This window comes from Petromyzon marinus, chromosome 36, assembly GCF_048934315.1.
Source record: "Petromyzon marinus isolate PM22_M1 ecotype Great Lakes invasive population chromosome 36, UKy_Petmar_22M1.pri1.0, whole genome shotgun sequence".
Taxonomy (NCBI): domain Eukaryota; kingdom Metazoa; phylum Chordata; class Hyperoartia; order Petromyzontiformes; family Petromyzontidae; genus Petromyzon; species Petromyzon marinus.
In genome coordinates, this window is record NC_133702.1 from 94,415 (window position 1) to 112,355 (window position 17,941).

Below are 17,941 nucleotides of genomic sequence, written 5' to 3' on the forward strand. Positions count from 1 at the left end.
TTCAATCCCAGTGAGTATCTCCTTGTCTGACTCCCCTTCAATCCCAGTGAGTATCTCCTTGTCTGACTCCCATTCAATCCCAGTGAGTATCTCCTTGTCTGACTCCCCTTCAACCCCAGTGAGTGTCTCCTTGTCTGACTCCCCTTCAATCCCATTGAGTATCTCCTTGTCTGACTCCCCTTCAATCCCAGTGAGTATCTCCTTGTCTGAATCCCCTTCCACCCCAGTGTCTCCTTGTCTGACTCCCCTTCAATCCCACTGAGTATCTCCTTGTCTGACTCCCCTTCCATCCCAGTGAGTGTCTCCTTATCTGACTCCCCTTCAATCCCAGTGAGTGTCTCCTTGTCTGACTCCCCTTCAATCCCAGTGAGAGTGTCTCCTTGTCTGTCTCCCCTTCAATCCCAGTGAGTGTCTCCTTGTCTGACTCCCCTTCAATCCCACTGAGTATCTCCTTGTCTGACTCCCCTTCAATCCCAGTGAGTATCTCCTTGTCTGACTCCCCTTCCACCCCAGTGTCTCCTTGTCTGACTCCCCTTCAATCCCACTGAGTATCTCCTTGTCTGACTCCCCTTCAATCCCAGTGAGTATCTCCTTATCTGACTCCCCTTCAATCCCAGTGAGTGTCTCCTTGTCTGACTCCCCTTCAATCCCAGTGAAAGTGTCTCCTTGTCTGTCTCCCCTTCAATCCCAGTGAGTATCTCCTTGTCTGACTCCCTTTCAATCCCAGTGAGTATCTCCTTGTCTGACTCCCCTTCAATCCCAGTGAGTATCTCCTTGTCTGACTCCCCTTCAATCCCAGTGAGTATCTCCTTGTCTGACTCCCTTTCAATCCCAGTGAGAGTGTCTCCTTGTCTGACTCCCCTTCAATCCCAGTGAGTATCTCCTTGTCTGACTCCCATTCAATCCCAGTGAGTATCTCCTTGTCTGACTCCCCTTCAACCCCAGTGAGTGTCTCCTTGTCTGACTCCCCTTCAATCCCACTGAGTATCTCCTTGTCTGACTCCCCTTCAATCCCAGTGAGTATCTCCTTGTCTGACTCCCCTTCCACCCCAGTGTCTCCTTGTCTGACTCCCCTTCAATCCCACTGAGTATCTACTTGTCTGACTCCCCTTCAATCCCAGTGAGTGTCTCCTTATCTGACTCCCCTTCAATCCCAGTGAGTGTCTCCTTGTCTGACTCCCCTTCAATCCCAGTGAGAGTGTCTCCTTGTCTGTCTCCCCTTCAATCCCAGTGAGTATCTCCTTGTCTGAATCCCCTTCAATCCCAGTGAGTATCTCCTTGTCTGACTCCCCTTCAATCCCAGTGAGTATCTCCTTGTCTGACTCCCATTCAATCCCAGTGAGTATCTCCTTGTCTGACTCCCCTTCAACCCCAGTGAGTGTCTCCTTGTCTGACTCCCCTTCAATCCCATTGAGTATCTCCTTGTCTGACTCCCCTTCAATCCCAGTGAGTATCTCCTTGTCTGAATCCCCTTCCACCCCAGTGTCTCCTTGTCTGACTCCCCTTCAATCCCACTGAGTATCTCCTTGTCTGACTCCCCTTCCATCCCAGTGAGTGTCTCCTTATCTGACTCCCCTTCAATCCCAGTGAGTGTCTCCTTGTCTGACTCCCCTTCAATCCCAGTGAGAGTGTCTCCTTATCTGACTCCCCTTCAATCCCAGTGAGTGTCTCCTTGTCTGACTCCCCTTCAATCCCAGTGAGAGTGTCTCCTTGTCTGTCTCCCCTTCAATCCCAGTGAGTGTCTCCTTGTCTGACTCCCCTTCAATCCCACTGAGTATCTCCTTGTCTGACTCCCCTTCAATCCCAGTGAGTATCTCCTTGTCTGACTCCCCTTCCACCCCAGTGTCTCCTTGTCTGACTCCCCTTCAATCCCACTGAGTATCTCCTTGTCTGACTCCCCTTCAATCCCAGTGAGTATCTCCTTATCTGACTCCCCTTCAATCCCAGTGAGTGTCTCCTTGTCTGACTCCCCTTCAATCCCAGTGAGAGTGTCTCCTTGTCTGTCTCCCCTTCAATCCCAGTGAGTATCTCCTTGTCTGACTCCCCTTCAATCCCAGTGAGAGTGTCTCCTTGTCTGACTCCCCTTCAATCCCACTGACTATCTCCTTGTCTGACTCCCCTTCAATCCCAGTGAGTGTCTCCTTATCTGACTCCCCTTCAATCCCAGTGAGTGTCTCCTTGTCTGACTCCCCTTCAATCCCAGTGAGTATCTCCTTGTCTGACTCCCCTTCAATCCCAGTGAGAGTGTTCCTTGTCTGACTCCCCTTCAATCCCACTGACTATCTCCTTGTCTGACTCCCCTTCAATCCCAGTGAGTGTCTCCTTATCTGACTCCCCTTCAATCCCAGTGAGTGTCTCCTTGTCTGACTCCCCTTCAATCCCAGTGAGAGTGTCTCCTTGTCTGTCTCCCCTTCAATCCCAGTGAGTATCTCCTTGTCTGACTCCCTTTCAATCCCAGTGAGTATCTCCTTGTCCGACTCCCCTTCAATCCCAGTGAGTATCTCCTTGTCTGACTCCCCTTCAATCCCAGTGAGTATCTCCTTGTCTGAATCCCCTTCCACCCCAGTGTCTCCTTGTCTGACTCCCCTTCAATCCCACTGAGTATCTCCTTGTCTGACTCCCCTTCAATCCCAGTGAGTGTCTCCTTATCTGACTCCCCTTCAATCCCAGTGAGTGTCTCCCTGTCTGACTCCCCTTCAATCCCAGTGAGAGTGTCTCCTTGTCTGTCTCCCCTTCAATCCCAGTGAGTATCTCCTTGTCTGACTCCCCTTCAATCCCAGTGAGTATCTCCTTGTCTGACTCCCCTTCAATCCCAGTGAGTATCTCCTTGTCTGACTCCCCTTCAATCCCAGTGAGTATCTCCTTGTCTGACTCCCCTTCAATCCCAGTGAGTGTCTCCTTGTCTGACTCCCCTTCAATCCCAGTGAGTATCTCCTTGTCTGACTCCCCTTCAATCCCAGTGAGTATCTCCTTGTCTGACTCCCCTTCAATCCCAGTGAGAGTGTCTCCTTGTCTGACTCCCCTTCAATCCCAGTGAGTGTCTCCTTGTCTGACTCCCCTTCAATCCCAGTGAGTATCTCCTTATCTGACTCCCCTTCAATCCCAGTGAGTGTCTCCTTGTCTGACTCCCCTTCAATCCCAGTGAGTGTCTCCTTGTCTGACTCCCCTTCAATCCCAGTGAGTGTCTCCTTGTCTGACTCCCCTTCAATCCCAGTGAGTGTCTCCTTGTCTGACTCCCCTTCAATCCCAGTGAGTATCTCCTCGTCTGACTCCCCTTCAATCCCAGTATCTCCTTGTCTGACTCCTCTTCAATCCCAGTGAGAGTGTCTCCTTGTCTGACTCCCCTTCAATCCCAGTGAGTACTCTTTGTCTGACTCCCCTTCAATCCAAGTGAGTATCTCCTCGTCTGACTCTCCTTCAATCCCAGTATCTCCTTGTCTGACTCCTCTTCAATCCCAGTGAGAGTGTCTCCTTGTCTGACTCCCCTTCAATCCCAGTGAGTATCTCTTTGTCTGACTCCCCTTCAATCCAAGTGAGAGTGTCTCCTTATCTGACTCCCCTTCAATCCCAGTGAGTGTCTCCTTGTCTGACTCCCCTTCAATCCCAGTGAGAGTGTCTCCTTGTCTGTCTCCCCTTCAATCCCAGTGAGTATCTCCTTGTCTGACTCCCCTTCAATCCCAGTGAGTGTCTCCTTGTCTGACTCCCCTTCAATCCCAGTGAGTGTCTCCTTGTCTGACTCCCCTTCAATCCCAGTATCTCCTTGTCTGACTCCTCTTCAATCCCAGTGAGAGTGTCTCCTTGTCTGACTCCCCTTCAATCCCAGTGAGTATCTCTTTGTCTGACTCCCCTTCAATCCAAGTGAGAGTGTCTCCTTATCTGACTCCCCTTCAATCCCAGTGAGTGTCTCCTTGTCTGACTCCCCTTCAATCCCAGTGAGAGTGTCTCCTTGTCTGTCTCCCCTTCAATCCCAGTGAGTATCTCCTTGTCTGACTCCCCTTCAATCCCAGTGAGAGTGTCTCCTTGTCTGACTCCCCTTCAATCCCAGTGAGTGTCTCCTTGTCTGACTCCCCTTCAATCCCAGTGAGTGTCTCCTTATCTGACTCCCCTTCAATCCCAGTGAGTGTCTCCCTGTCTGACTCCCCTTCAATCCCAGTGAGAGTGTCTCCTTGTCTGTCTCCCCTTCAATCCCAGTGAGTATCTCCTTGTCTGACTCCCCTTCAATCCCAGTGAGTATCTCCTTGTCTGACTCCCCTTCAATCCCAGTGAGTATCTCCTTGTCTGACTCCCCTTCAATCCCAGTGAGTATCTCCTTGTCTGACTCCCCTTCAATCCCAGTGAGTGTCTCCTTGTCTGACTCCCCTTCAATCCCAGTGAGTATCTCCTTGTCTGACTCCCCTTCAATCCCAGTGAGTATCTCCTTGTCTGACTCCCCTTCAATCCCAGTGAGAGTGTCTCCTTGTCTGACTCCCCTTCAATCCCAGTGAGTGTCTCCTTGTCTGACTCCCCTTCAATCCCAGTGAGTATCTCCTTATCTGACTCCCCTTCAATCCCAGTGAGTGTCTCCTTGTCTGACTCCCCTTCAATCCCAGTGAGTGTCTCCTTGTCTGACTCCCCTTCAATCCCAGTGAGTGTCTCCTTGTCTGACTCCCCTTCAATCCCAGTGAGTGTCTCCTTGTCTGACTCCCCTTCAATCCCAGTGAGTATCTCCTCGTCTGACTCCCCTTCAATCCCAGTATCTCCTTGTCTGACTCCTCTTCAATCCCAGTGAGAGTGTCTCCTTGTCTGACTCCCCTTCAATCCCAGTGAGTACTCTTTGTCTGACTCCCCTTCAATCCAAGTGAGTATCTCCTCGTCTGACTCTCCTTCAATCCCAGTATCTCCTTGTCTGACTCCTCTTCAATCCCAGTGAGAGTGTCTCCTTGTCTGACTCCCCTTCAATCCCAGTGAGTATCTCTTTGTCTGACTCCCCTTCAATCCAAGTGAGAGTGTCTCCTTATCTGACTCCCCTTCAATCCCAGTGAGTGTCTCCTTGTCTGACTCCCCTTCAATCCCAGTGAGAGTGTCTCCTTGTCTGTCTCCCCTTCAATCCCAGTGAGTATCTCCTTGTCTGACTCCCCTTCAATCCCAGTGAGTGTCTCCTTGTCTGACTCCCCTTCAATCCCAGTGAGTGTCTCCTTGTCTGACTCCCCTTCAATCCCAGTATCTCCTTGTCTGACTCCTCTTCAATCCCAGTGAGAGTGTCTCCTTGTCTGACTCCCCTTCAATCCCAGTGAGTATCTCTTTGTCTGACTCCCCTTCAATCCAAGTGAGAGTGTCTCCTTATCTGACTCCCCTTCAATCCCAGTGAGTGTCTCCTTGTCTGACTCCCCTTCAATCCCAGTGAGAGTGTCTCCTTGTCTGTCTCCCCTTCAATCCCAGTGAGTATCTCCTTGTCTGACTCCCCTTCAATCCCAGTGAGAGTGTCTCCTTGTCTGACTCCCCTTCAATCCCAGTGAGTGTCTCCTTGTCTGACTCCCCTTCAATCCCAGTATCTCCTTGTCTGACTCCCCTTCAATCCCAGTGAGTATCTCCTTGTCTGACTCCCCTTCAATCCCAGTGAGTGTCTCCTTGTCTGACTCCCCTTCAATCCCAGTGAGTGTCTCCTTGTCTGACTGACCTTCAATCCCAGTGAGTATCTCCTCGTCTGACTCCCCTTCAATCCCAGTATCTCCTTGTCTGACTCCTCTTCAATCCCAGTGAGTGTCTCCTTGTCTGACTCCCCTTCAATCCCAGTATCTCCTTGTCTGACTCCTCTTCAATCCCAGTGAGAGTGTCTCCTTGTCTGACTCCCCTTCAATCCCAGTGAGTATCTCTTTGTCTGACTCCCCTTCAATCCAAGTGAGAGTGTCTCCTTATCTGACTCCCCTTCAATCCCAGTGAGTATCTCCTTGTCTGACTCCCCTTCAATCCCAGTGAGAGTGTCTCCTTGTCTGTCTCCCCTTCAATCCCAGTGAGTATCTCCTTGTCTGACTCCCCTTCAATCCCAGTGAGTGTCTCCTTGTCTGACTCCCCTTCAATCCCAGTGAGTGTCTCCTTGTCTGACTCCCCTTCAATCCCAGTATCTCCTTGTCTGACTCCTCTTCAATCCCAGTGAGAGTGTCTCCTTGTCTGACTCCCCTTCAATCCCAGTGAGTATCTCTTTGTCTGACTCCCCTTCAATCCAAGTGAGAGTGTCTCCTTATCTGACTCCCCTTCAATCCCAGTGAGTGTCTCCTTGTCTGACTCCCCTTCAATCCCAGTGAGAGTGTCTCCTTGTCTGTCTCCCCTTCAATCCCAGTGAGTATCTCCTTGTCTGACTCCCCTTCAATCCCAGTGAGAGTGTCTCCTTGTCTGACTCCCCTTCAATCCCAGTGAGTGTCTCCTTGTCTGACTCCCCTTCAATCCCAGTATCTCCTTGTCTGACTCCCCTTCAATCCCAGTGAGTATCTCCTTGTCTGACTCCCCTTCAATCCCAGTGAGTGTCTCCTTGTCTGACTCCCCTTCAATCCCAGTGAGTGTCTCCTTGTCTGACTGACCTTCAATCCCAGTGAGTATCTCCTCGTCTGACTCCCCTTCAATCCCAGTATCTCCTTGTCTGACTCCTCTTCAATCCCAGTGAGTGTCTCCTTGTCTGACTCCCCTTCAATCCCAGTATCTCCTTGTCTGACTCCTCTTCAATCCCAGTGAGAGTGTCTCCTTGTCTGACTCCCCTTCAATCCTAGTGAGTATATCTTTGTCTGACTCCCCTTCAATCCAAGTGAGAGTGTCTCCTTGTCTGACTCCCCTTCAATCCCATTAAGAGTGTCTCCTTGTATCAAGTGAAACTGAGCAGCCTCGAGGGCTGTGTTTGTTTGTGATTGTTGTGGTCGTATTAACATTGGTTATAGTTATTGTATCCATGGTTGCAGTTATTGTATCGATGGTGGTTGTGATGGTGCTTTTGGTTGCTGCTGCGTTTATGTCTGGTCATTGTGGATGCGCTGCTTGTAGCGATTGTGGTTGCTTTGGTTGTGGTTGTTGTGCTTCTCACTCTTGGTCCGGTTGAGATAAATGCTCTCTGGGAATATACCCATCTGGAGACACGGAAACACAGGGTCAACGTTGAGGTACTGCCTCTGCTTGATTGCTTGTGATTACTCGTAATTGCGTATGATTTCTCGTGGCTTCATGCACTTAAACGTGATTTGTGTCAAACTTCATCACTCATTTCCGCACTTCGGGAAACTCTGCTGTGGTTCAACCGCAACTGCCAAACAGCAGCCTCTTCTGAAGATTTTTGCCTGTGCTGAATAAATGCTGCCAAATTAATTCACTCCCAGAAGGCCATGCGGCTGACGAGATGTGTAAAGAACGCCCCATGTTTTTGTCATGCGGAGTGACGGACATGGAAAGCGGACTCAGCCCTGTATGTGCATCGGTCATGGTGCGTATATTCTCCACAGCGACGCTACTTGGGGTCACTTTGACTCTCTCAGTGACAGAGAGTTAGTGTCACTGTCTCTTCCTTTGCTGAATACCAATCACTCGCAACGACCGCAAGTGTGTCCTCAAGCAAGCAGCACTTGTGTGGTTGCTCGAGTGTTGGTCGTGGTTACGTGTGGTTATTCGCGATTCTTTGTGATTGCTTGTGGTGGCGTGCATTTGTTCGTGGTTGCGTGTGATTGCATGCTCACATTTTCCCAGGCGGTTGCGGCACAGTGCCCGCATCTCATCCGTGTTTTGCACGAGGTCAAAGGTGTCGCCTTTTGATCCCGAGAGGTCGAGGCGCCCCAAGGGTCGGAGGTCACGGAGCAGCGAGACCACGGAGAGTGTGGGGAGGTCGCCAGAAAGCTGCAACCACAACCACCACAACTGTAACCACCACAACAACTATTATAATCACCACACGATCCACTATAACCACAACAATCACTATAATCACCAGCATCACAACTACTATAACTACCACAACAACAAACGCCGATCACCACTAAGTGGTGGGTCGTGATGTCACCACGGCGCTTGTGCCACGCCAGGTGCACTCCAAGGCCACGTGAAGTGTAAAAGGCTCACTGACAGGAGGTCACGGGACAGATCCAGTTGCCACGGGTTGACTGAGATGTCTGACAGATTCACCACCTGTGCCCCCTACTTTGCCAACACGCTGCACTGCACTCCATTCGTTGTTGTGTCGCTGTAGCTGGAGGGCAACTGCCTCCAATTTCCCAGAAGCGTCTGTCACAACCCTCCTACATAGAGGCCAATCTTGACACCGTTTGGTTACCAGTCTTCGGCAAGTCCGCTCAGCTCCACATCCTCTCAGTCCATCTCTTCTCCAGCCCATGCCATGCCTGTTCAGCCCCTCTATCTGGCCAAACACAAGTTGCTTGAGCATGTGGTGGCTCGGCATGTGGGCTACATGATCCAGCCAATGCAGCCTCACCTGCCGGAGCTCACTGACGGGAATTTGTTCAGATCTTTCAAGAATTTGTGAGCTCCTCACACAATGCAGCCTGGTTAAACCCAAGATGGATCATACGCAGGCCAGCCTACGTTTCTAATTGCCGCAGCTGTTCCATTAGAGGTTTCAACGTTGTGCAAGTATAGCGAAGGGAGGGCATAACTGTCCGAGAAGACCTGGAGCTTCGTGTGGAGTGACATACTCGGTAGATTCCACACAACGTTACACAGCTGATGAAAGATAATGCTGCTCTGCTGATTCAGAGTGACACCTCTGCTGCCAAAGTGGAGTTGGTTATAAACACACTGCCCACGTAAGGAAAACATTATACACTCTCCGCAACTGCCCCATCGCTCATTGGGAGTTGAGGGGGTGGATTATTGGATGTCACAAAATACCCAAGCAGGTGCTTAGTTTTGGTGCGACTGATGGTAAGGCCCCACCTTTTAGTGGAACACTCCAGGTCCAGCAGCAGAACCTCCAACTCCTTCTCAGAGTGGCAGTAATCACCAGATGATCAGCATACAAAACATGGTATGCTGATGAACATGGTATGCCCGGGTGGGGCCATCCCTTGACCCCACCCGGGCATCGATCAGCCTCCCATTGTACATCGAGGGAAAAAAGTATTTGATCCCCTGCTGATTTTGTACGTTGCCCACTGACAAAGAAATGATCAGTCTATAATTTTAATGGTATGTTTATTTGAACAGTGAGAGACAGAATAACAACAAAATAAAGAAAAACGCATGTCAAAAATGTTATAAATTGATTTGCATTTTAATGAAGGAAATAAGAATTTTACCCCCTCTCAATCAGAAAGATTTATGGCTCCCAGGTGTCTTTTATACAGGTAACGAGCTGAGATTAGGAGCACACTCTTAAAGGGAGTGCTCCTAATGTCAGCTTGTTACCTGCATAAAAGACGCCTGTCCACAGAAGCAATCAATCAATCAGATTCCAAACTCTCCACCCTGGCCAAGATCAAAAAGCTCTCCAAGGATGTCAGGGACAAGATTGTAGACCTACACAAGACTGGAATGGGCTACAAGACCATTGCCAAGCAGCTTGGTGAGAAGGTGACATTTGGTGCGATTATTCACAAATGGAAGAAACACAAAAGAACTGTCAATCTCCCTCGGCCTGGGGCTCCATGCAAGATCTCACCTCGTGGAGTTGCAATGATCATGGGAACGATGAGGAATCAGCCCAGAACTACACGGGAGGATGTTGTCAATGATCTCAAGGCAGCTGGGACCATAGTCACCAAGAAAACAATTGGTAACACACTACGCCGTGAAGGACTGAAATCTTGCAGCGCCCGCAAGGTCCCCCTGCTCAAGAAAGCACATATATATGCCCGTCTGAAGTTTGGCAATGAACATCTGAATGATTCAGAGGACAACTGGGTGAAAGTGTTGTGGTCAGATGAGACCAAAATGGAGCTCTTTGGCATCAACTCAACTCACCGTGTTTGGAGGAGGAAGAATGCTGCCTATGACCCCAAGAACACCATCCCCACCGTCAAACATGGAGGTGGAAACATTATGCTTTGGGGGTGTTTTTCTGCTAAGGGGACAGGACAACTTCACTGCATCAAAGGGGCGATGGATGGGGCCATGTACCGTCAAATCTTGGGTGAGAACCTCCTTCCCTCAGCCAGGGCATTGAAAATGGGTTGTGGATGGGTATTCCAGCATGACTGACCCAAAACACACGGCCAAGGCAACAAAGGAGTGGCTCAAGAAGAAGCACATTAAGGTCCTGGAGTGGCCTAGCCAGTCTCCAGACCTTAATCCCATAGAAAATCTGTGGAGGGAGCTGAAGGTTCGAGTTGCCAAACGTCAGCCTCGAAACCTTAATGACTTGGAGAATATCTGCAAAGAGGAGTGGGACAAAATCCCGTCTGAGATGTGTGCAAACCAGGTGGCCAACTACAAGAAACGTCTGACCTCTGTAATTGCCAAGAAGGGTTTTGCCACCAAGTACTAAGTCATGTTTTGCAGAGGGGTCAAGTACTTATTTCCCTCATTAAAATGCAAATACATTTATAACATTTTTTACATGCGTTTTTCTGGATTTGTTTGTTGTTATTCTGTCTCTCACTGTTCAAATAAACCTACCATTTAAATTATAGACTGATCATTTCTTTGTCAGTGGGCAAACGTACAAAATCAGCAGAGGATCAAATACTTTTTTCCCTCACTGTATCTCTACCAGATGGAAATTCCACTAGTACAGCCATGGGAAGTTTCTCGAACTACGTGGTCGAAGATGTTTCATAATGTGGGAACCAGAGTAGATCCATGTCACATCCCAAGGTGAACAAGGAATGGCTCCGACTCCTGGCCATGCGGCTTTTAATAACAACTCGCAACCACACCTGGTATGCGGGGACGGTCGTGGCGAGGATGGTGGTGATGGTGGTAGGGAATTATTTTAAGAACTTAAGAATAGTTTCATGCTCTTTAAATGGAATTTTTTTAAATGTTATGCTTTCTAAAATATTGTTTGCTGTATTATTTTGTGTGTTTGATGTAATGGTTCCTGGTATGGCAGATTTATTTCAAAAAGATACCAGAGAACAATTAAAAATAAAATGTACTTGACTATCACCTTAAACTTTTTCCGGGCCTCCCTCTCTTCCCGCTCTCTTATTTTTCTCATCTTCTCTTCTGCCTTCTTGTCTTCCTTCCTGCAGTAGCAGCAACGTCATCACATCTCATCTCACAGTGGCGACACTCGCACCAAGAACAGCCTCGGTTCGATTCCCATCTCAGGTGTCTGTATGTGTAGCCTGTTCTGCAGAGTGTTTGTGGCAGTGGGGAGCGGTGGTGCAGCAATTAGCGTGCTGCACTATAAACCCGGCGACACGAATTCGATTCCCACCTCACGGCAAACACCAGTGACAATTATCTGAACCGGTCCTCGGCCTACCCGAGGTCGACAAAGGTGGTCGGGCATGGTGCGGGTTACCCACCCCCTCGTGTGCCGTGCCAGCCTTCATAGGTGCTACTTGCGAACAGCACTTGCCCCAACAGTCTGTTAAGAGACTACACGGGGGATCTTTGTCTTTGTTATGAGTGTAATGTATGTATATATGTTGAACTTCTTTCACATCGTAGGTAGCCAACCGTGCTAATTGGAGGTGCGGGGGAAGGATAACTAAACACAAAAAGCAGTAATGAGTGGTGTCACCTGACTGAGAGACGCGAATCCTGAGCCTCTGTCTCCACGTCATCATACACCTCATCTACATGGAGACACGCGGAGACACAGCCACAACAACATGAACCTCGTCCACTATGAGACATGGAGAAACATGAAGATACACGGGGACACAAAGATTCATGGAGACACGAAGAAAAACAGAGACACGGGGATATGGAGAAATGAAAGCACAAAATCTAATCTTGATAATCACAGAGACTAAGAGAGACAGAGACAAAGAGAGACCAACTCGGATCATAGACACATACACAGAGAGACACTTTGAGACAAAGACACATCGAGACACAGAGACATTGGGACCTGGAGACACAGGGACAAGGAGACACTCACCGTCTTCTGGAGGGACGTCTTGATTTCTGCGAGGAGACATAAAGAAACAAAACACAGACACATTAAGGCACAGAGACACAAGAACACAGGGAGACAAGTGGACACATAAAGAAATGAAGACAGAAACACATGGAGACACAGGGACATATTGGGAAACAAGACAAGACAAAGATCCCCCATATAAATTTTGATTTAAAGCTTTCGTGACTGCAGTAATTCATATTCTTAGCTCTTTCGGTAAAGTCACGTTGAAGGGAAACAATAAAATAATAAAATATATATAAAAACTATAAAAATTATCACGACGTTTCGACCATAACACCTGATGATGACCGTTTGTGTTATGGTCAAAACGTCGTGAGAATTTTTATTGTTTCATATATATTTTATTATTTTATTGTTTCCCTTCAACGTGACTTTACCGAAAGAGCTAAGTATATCCCCCATATAGCCTGAACAGAGTTTTGGGGCAAGTGTTGTTAGCGACCACCTATGAAGGCCAACGCGGTACACAAGGGAGTGGGTGGCCAGCACCACGTCCAGACATCTTTGTCTCCCCAGTGTGGATGATTACACACTGCACCAGGTACTCATTGAGGTTGAGTCAACCTAGGGGAGGCCCAGGACCGGTTTAGATAATCGAAGAATGGAACCCGTGTCACCGGGTTTGTAGCTACTACTCCCAATATTGGAACACAGCCACAGAGTGGGACACACTGAGACACCCAGAAGCACATTGAGACACATGGACACATAGGAACACATTGAGACACAGGGACACATTGAGTGGTATGCGAGTGGTGTGTTAGTGGTGATTGATTTGTGAGTTAGCAGTAAGTAGTGAGTGAGCAGTGAGTCAACAGTGAGCAATGTGTGAGTGGTGAGTGATTGGTGTGTGAGTTGTGAACGAGCAGTGTGTGAGTGGTGAGTGAGTGCTATGTTAGTGGTGATGGAGTGGTGGGTGGTGTGGCGAGTTAGTGATGAGCAGTGAGAGAGTGGTGAGTGGATGGCGAGGAAGTAGTGAGTGATGAGTCAGTGGTGAGCAGTGAGTAGGTGAGTGGAGAAGGTGAGTGAGTCTCACTCCTCTTCCTGTTTCTTTACGCTTCTCTTCTTATCACGTCTCAGGTTGATGCCTTTGAAGATTTTCCAGGTCTTCCCCTTTCCACCACTCACAATCACAACCACCACCAGCAATGCTACCACAACTACTGCCTTCACTCAAAATCACCAACACAACAACCACCACCACTACAACCACAACCATTACCACAACAACCAGTCCATTTATCACTGTCTCCATATCCCCGTGTCCCCATGTCCCCATATCCACATTTCTCTGCATCGCCCTATCTGCTTGTCTGCATGACTCCCATGATGCTCTGTCTCCATGTCCTGTCGCCACAGCTCCGTGTCCCTTTGTCCCCTTGTCTGCATTTATCTGCATATCCGCGTCCCCATGTCAGTATGTTTTCATGTTCCTCATGTCCCTGTGTCCACATATCCCCGTGTCCCCAAGTACGCCTGTTTATTTATCACCTTGTCTCCGTGTACCCGTATCTTAGTGTCTCCGTGTCTTCATGTCTCACCTGCTGCCTGATTCTGTCTCGTCATCGTCGGCGGATGGAAACTGATCACCTATATCGTAATCATCAACAACATCATCATCAGACACCATGAAGTCATCAACACCAACAGTAGCATCAGCATCAATGCAACTGGCCTCCCGGTTACAACTCTGGGACCCTTTTTCCAATTACAGGGTCTCATGTCATCATGTCTCGCATTTGATGTCTAATTGGTGTTTGAACATCTTAACACCTGTATTCATGCCAAAAAGTGTAAAGCCTTTTTATCATTCAATGTCTCCCTGTGTCTCCCCGTGACTCTTAATGTCTCCATGTCTTGCCGTGTCTCACTTTGCTTACCGGAAGCATTTGCTCTGAAAAACAAAAACAAAAAACATTCAGTGATCATGGCGATGGTGGTGATAATGGTAATGATGGTGCTGGTTATGATGGTGGTGGAGGTTGCAATGATGGTAATAATTATGGTATAGTGATGGTGGTTGTGGTGGTGGTGGTGGTGGTGATGATGATGACGATGTTCGTCTCACCTCGACTCCTCTGCCACGTCATCATAGATATCTTGGCTTAAATCCATCTCAAGATCCAGCAGAGAGGTCTCCACCAGCCCCACTACAACGACCACCACCAGTAGTACTACCATTACCACCACAACCACCACATCCACCACAACCACCACATGCACCAGGCCCACTTAAACCACCATCGCAACTACACAAGTGAGTGTTGCTTATGAGTGGTGAATAAGTGGGAAATTATGTGTGTGTGTGTTTCCTTGGCAGTGGTGAGTGGGTGACTGTGTGAATGGGTGACTATGTGAGTGAGCAGGTGGCTCTGTGGGTAACTGTGAATGGGTGACTATGTCAGTGACTATGTGAGTGAGCAGGTGGCTCTGTGGGTGACTGTGTGAATGGGTGACTATGTCAGTAACTATGTGAGTGAGCAGGTGGCTCTGTGGGTGACTGTGTGAGTGGGTGACTATGTCAGTGACTATGTGAGTGAGCAGGTGGCTCTGTGGGTAACTGTGAATGGTTGACTATGTCAGTGACTCTGTGAGTGAGCAGGTGGCTCTGTGGGTGACTGTGTGAGTGGGTGACTATGTCCGTAACTATGTGAGTGAGCAGGTGGCTCTGTGGGGGACTGTGTGAGTGGGTGACTATGTCAGTGACTATGTGAGTGAGCAAGTGGCTCTGTGGGTGACTGTGTGAGTGGGTGACTATGTCAGTGACTATGTGAGTGAGCAGGTGGCTCTGTGGGTGACTGTGTGAGTGGGTGACTATGTCAGTGACTATGTGAGTGAGCAAGTGGCTCTGTGGGTGACTGTGTGAGTGGGTGACTATGTCAGTGACTATGTGAGTGAGCAGGTGGCTCTATGGGTGACTGTGTGAGTGGGTGACTATGTCAGTGACTATGTGAGTGAGCAGGTGGCTCTGTGGGTAACTGTGAATGGGTGACTATGTCAGTGACTATGTGAGTGAGCAGGTGGCTCTGTGGGTGACTGTGTGAGTGGGTGACTATGTCAGTGACTATGTGAGTGAGCAGGTGGCTCTGTGGGTGACTGTGTGAGTGGGTGACTATGTCAGTGACTATGTGAGTGAGCAGGTGGCTCTGTGGGTGACTGTGTGAGTGGGTGACTATGTCAGTGACTATGTGAGTGAGCAGGTGGCTCTGTGGGGGACTGTGTGAGTGGGTGACTATGTCAGTGACTATGTGAGTGAGCAGGTGGCTCTGTGGGTGACTGTGTGAATGGGTGGCTGTGGGTGCTGAACGCCTCACCGCTTCCCGTCTCGTTCCTCACCACCCACTTGCCCTCGGGGGTGCCCGTGAGCAGCAGCACATTGAGGCGCTCGCCCTGATGCACGCCCAGGTCGAGGCGGCCAGACGGTGTCGCGCCGCGGCACGCCACGGCCACGTGCAGCGCCGGCGTGTCGATGCCAACCTGCAGCCGCAGTAACAGCAGCAACAGAAGCCACAGCAGCCACCACAACAGCAAGTGTCAAGTTGATGTTGTGTAACCTGGTGAGAACTCAAGAGGACATGATAGAAGAGTCTCATTGGAAAAAAGACTTGGGTTAGCAAGACTACAAAAACTAAACAAATGAAGATGATGACATGATTCTATATCAGGGGTCGGGAACCTATGGCTCGCGAGCCAGATGTGGCTCTTTTGATGATTGCATATGGCTCGCAGATAAAACAAAATATTCTCACTTGTTTTAATCCATCCATCGATTTTTCACTGCGCATGTCCTGTTCAGGGCTGCAGGAGCAATTGTCCATTATTTTAATTGGATGATACTGGCCTACGTTTGCCGTTGCTGGGTAAAACAGGTAAACGCCCCCTTTTGAATCAGTCTGAGACTGCGTCTGCTCGGTCATTAGCTCAAAGCTAACCCTTCGACGAAGAAGATGGCGAAAAGAAAAAAAGACGACGAGTATCGTACATTTCAGGACGAATGGACCGAAGAATTCGCCTTTGTGGAGAGAGCGGGTTCTGTGGTGTGTCTAATTTGCAATGACAAAATTACATCGTTGAAACGGTCGAATGTAAAGCGGCACTTCGACACGCACCACGCTACCTTTGCATCAAAATACCCTGCGGGAGACAGCAGAAAGAAAGCGTGCCAAGAGCTTCTGAGCAGGGTGCAAGCAAGCCAGCAGCAACTCCGCGTATGGACCCGGCAAGGTGACTATAATTCGGCTAGCTTTGCTGGTTCTTTAGCAATAGTGAGGAACGGAAAACCATTCACAGATGGCGAGTATGCTAAAACGTTCATGCTGGATGTAGCCAATGAACTTTTTGATGATCTTCCGAACAAAGACAAGATAATCAAACGGATACAAGACATGCCTCTGTCGGCAAGAACTGTTCATGATCGTACCATCGTGATGGCAAACAAAGTGGAGGAAACGCAAGTGAAGGACATAAATGCAGCGCCGTTCTTTTCTCTGGCTTTGGATGAGTCAACAGACGTGAGCCATTTGTCGCAGTTCAGCGTGATTGCAAGATATGCTGTTGGTGACACACTGCGCGAAGAAAGTCTTGCTGTTCTGCCATTAAAAGGGTCCACAAGAGGTGAGGATTTATTCAAGTCTTTCATGGAGTTTGCTCAAGAAAAAAGTCTACCTATGGATAAACTTCTCTCAGTGTGTACTGATGGTGCTCCGTGTATGGTGGGGAAAAACAAAGCATTTGTGGCGCTTCTCCGTGAACATGAAAATAGACCCATCCTAAGTTTCCATTGCATTATACACCAGGAGGCACTTTGTGCTCAGATGTGTGACAGGCAGTTTGGCGAAGTGATGTCGCTGGTCATTCGTGTGATCAACTTTATTGTTGCCCGAGCCTTAAATGATCGCCAGTTTAAAACACTGCTGGATGAAGTTGTAAATAACTATCCTGGTCTGCTTTTGCACAGCAATGTGCGTTGGTTGTCAAGAGGGAAGGTGCTTAGCCGTTTTGCGGCTTGCCTGAACGAAATCCGGACTTTCCTTGAAATGAAAGGCGTCGGGCATCCTGAGCTAGCCGACACCGAGTGGCTCCTCAAGTTTTACTATCTCGTAGATCTGACTGAACATCTGAACCAGCTCAACGTGAAAATGCAAGGCATTGGAAATACAGTGTTATCCCTTCAACAAGCTGTATTTGCTTTTGAAAACAAGCTGGAGCTTTTCATCACGGATCTTGAAACAGATCGTTTACTACATTTTGAAAAACTGAGCCAATTTAAAGATGCATGCACAGCAAGTGAGCCCATTCAAAACCTTGATCTCCACCAGCTAGCTGGCTGCACATCCAGTCTCCTACAGTCCTTCAAAGCACGCTTTGGAGAATTTCGTGAGCACACTCGTCTTTTTAAGTTCATCACCCATCCAAACGAGTGTTCACTGAACACAGCCGACCTGAATTACATCCCTGGTGTCTCCGTCAGAGATTTTGAAGCAGAAGTGGCTGACCTGAAGGCCTCAGACATGTGGGTGAATAAGTTCAAGTCACTGAATGAAGATTTGGAAAGAATCACACGACAAAAAGCGGAGTTGGCGAGCAAGCACATGTGGACAGAAATGAAAAAACTCCAACCCGAAGACCAGCTGATTCTCAAAACTTGGAACGCGCTTCCTGTCACATACCACACACTGCAGCGTGTGAGTATTGCTGTATTGACCATGTTTGGATCTACGTATGCATGTGAGCAGTCATTCTCACATCTTAAAAACATCAAGTCCAACCTACGATCACGTTTAACGGATGAAAGCCTCAACGCTTGCATGAAGCTTAACCTCACCAAGTACCAACCCGACTACAAAGACATCAGCAAATCCATGCAGCACCAGAAGT

At 48.8% G+C, this 17,941-nt stretch overlaps 1 protein-coding gene across 3 annotated transcripts in view; it reads right to left on the bottom strand.

Annotated features, from left to right (window-relative positions):
- LOC116949460 (uncharacterized) overlaps positions 1-17,941 on the bottom strand; it is a 52,455-nt gene that overhangs the window by 6,550 nt on the left and 27,964 nt on the right. For all 3 annotated transcript variants that reach the window (XM_032966832.2, XM_032966833.2, XM_032966831.2), the window contains exons 9-18: positions 15,379-15,541; positions 14,133-14,214; positions 13,945-13,958; positions 13,606-13,654; positions 13,101-13,187; positions 12,020-12,045; positions 11,657-11,711; positions 11,075-11,153; positions 7,692-7,848; positions 7,049-7,091 (exon numbers count right to left, since the gene is read on the bottom strand). In XM_032966832.2, coding sequence (XP_032822723.2) covers positions 7,049-7,091; positions 7,692-7,848; positions 11,075-11,153; positions 11,657-11,711; positions 12,020-12,045; positions 13,101-13,187; positions 13,606-13,654; positions 13,945-13,958; positions 14,133-14,214; positions 15,379-15,541 — 755 coding nt within the window. The remainder of the gene's footprint in view (positions 1-7,048; positions 7,092-7,691; positions 7,849-11,074; positions 11,154-11,656; positions 11,712-12,019; positions 12,046-13,100; positions 13,188-13,605; positions 13,655-13,944; positions 13,959-14,132; positions 14,215-15,378; positions 15,542-17,941) is intronic.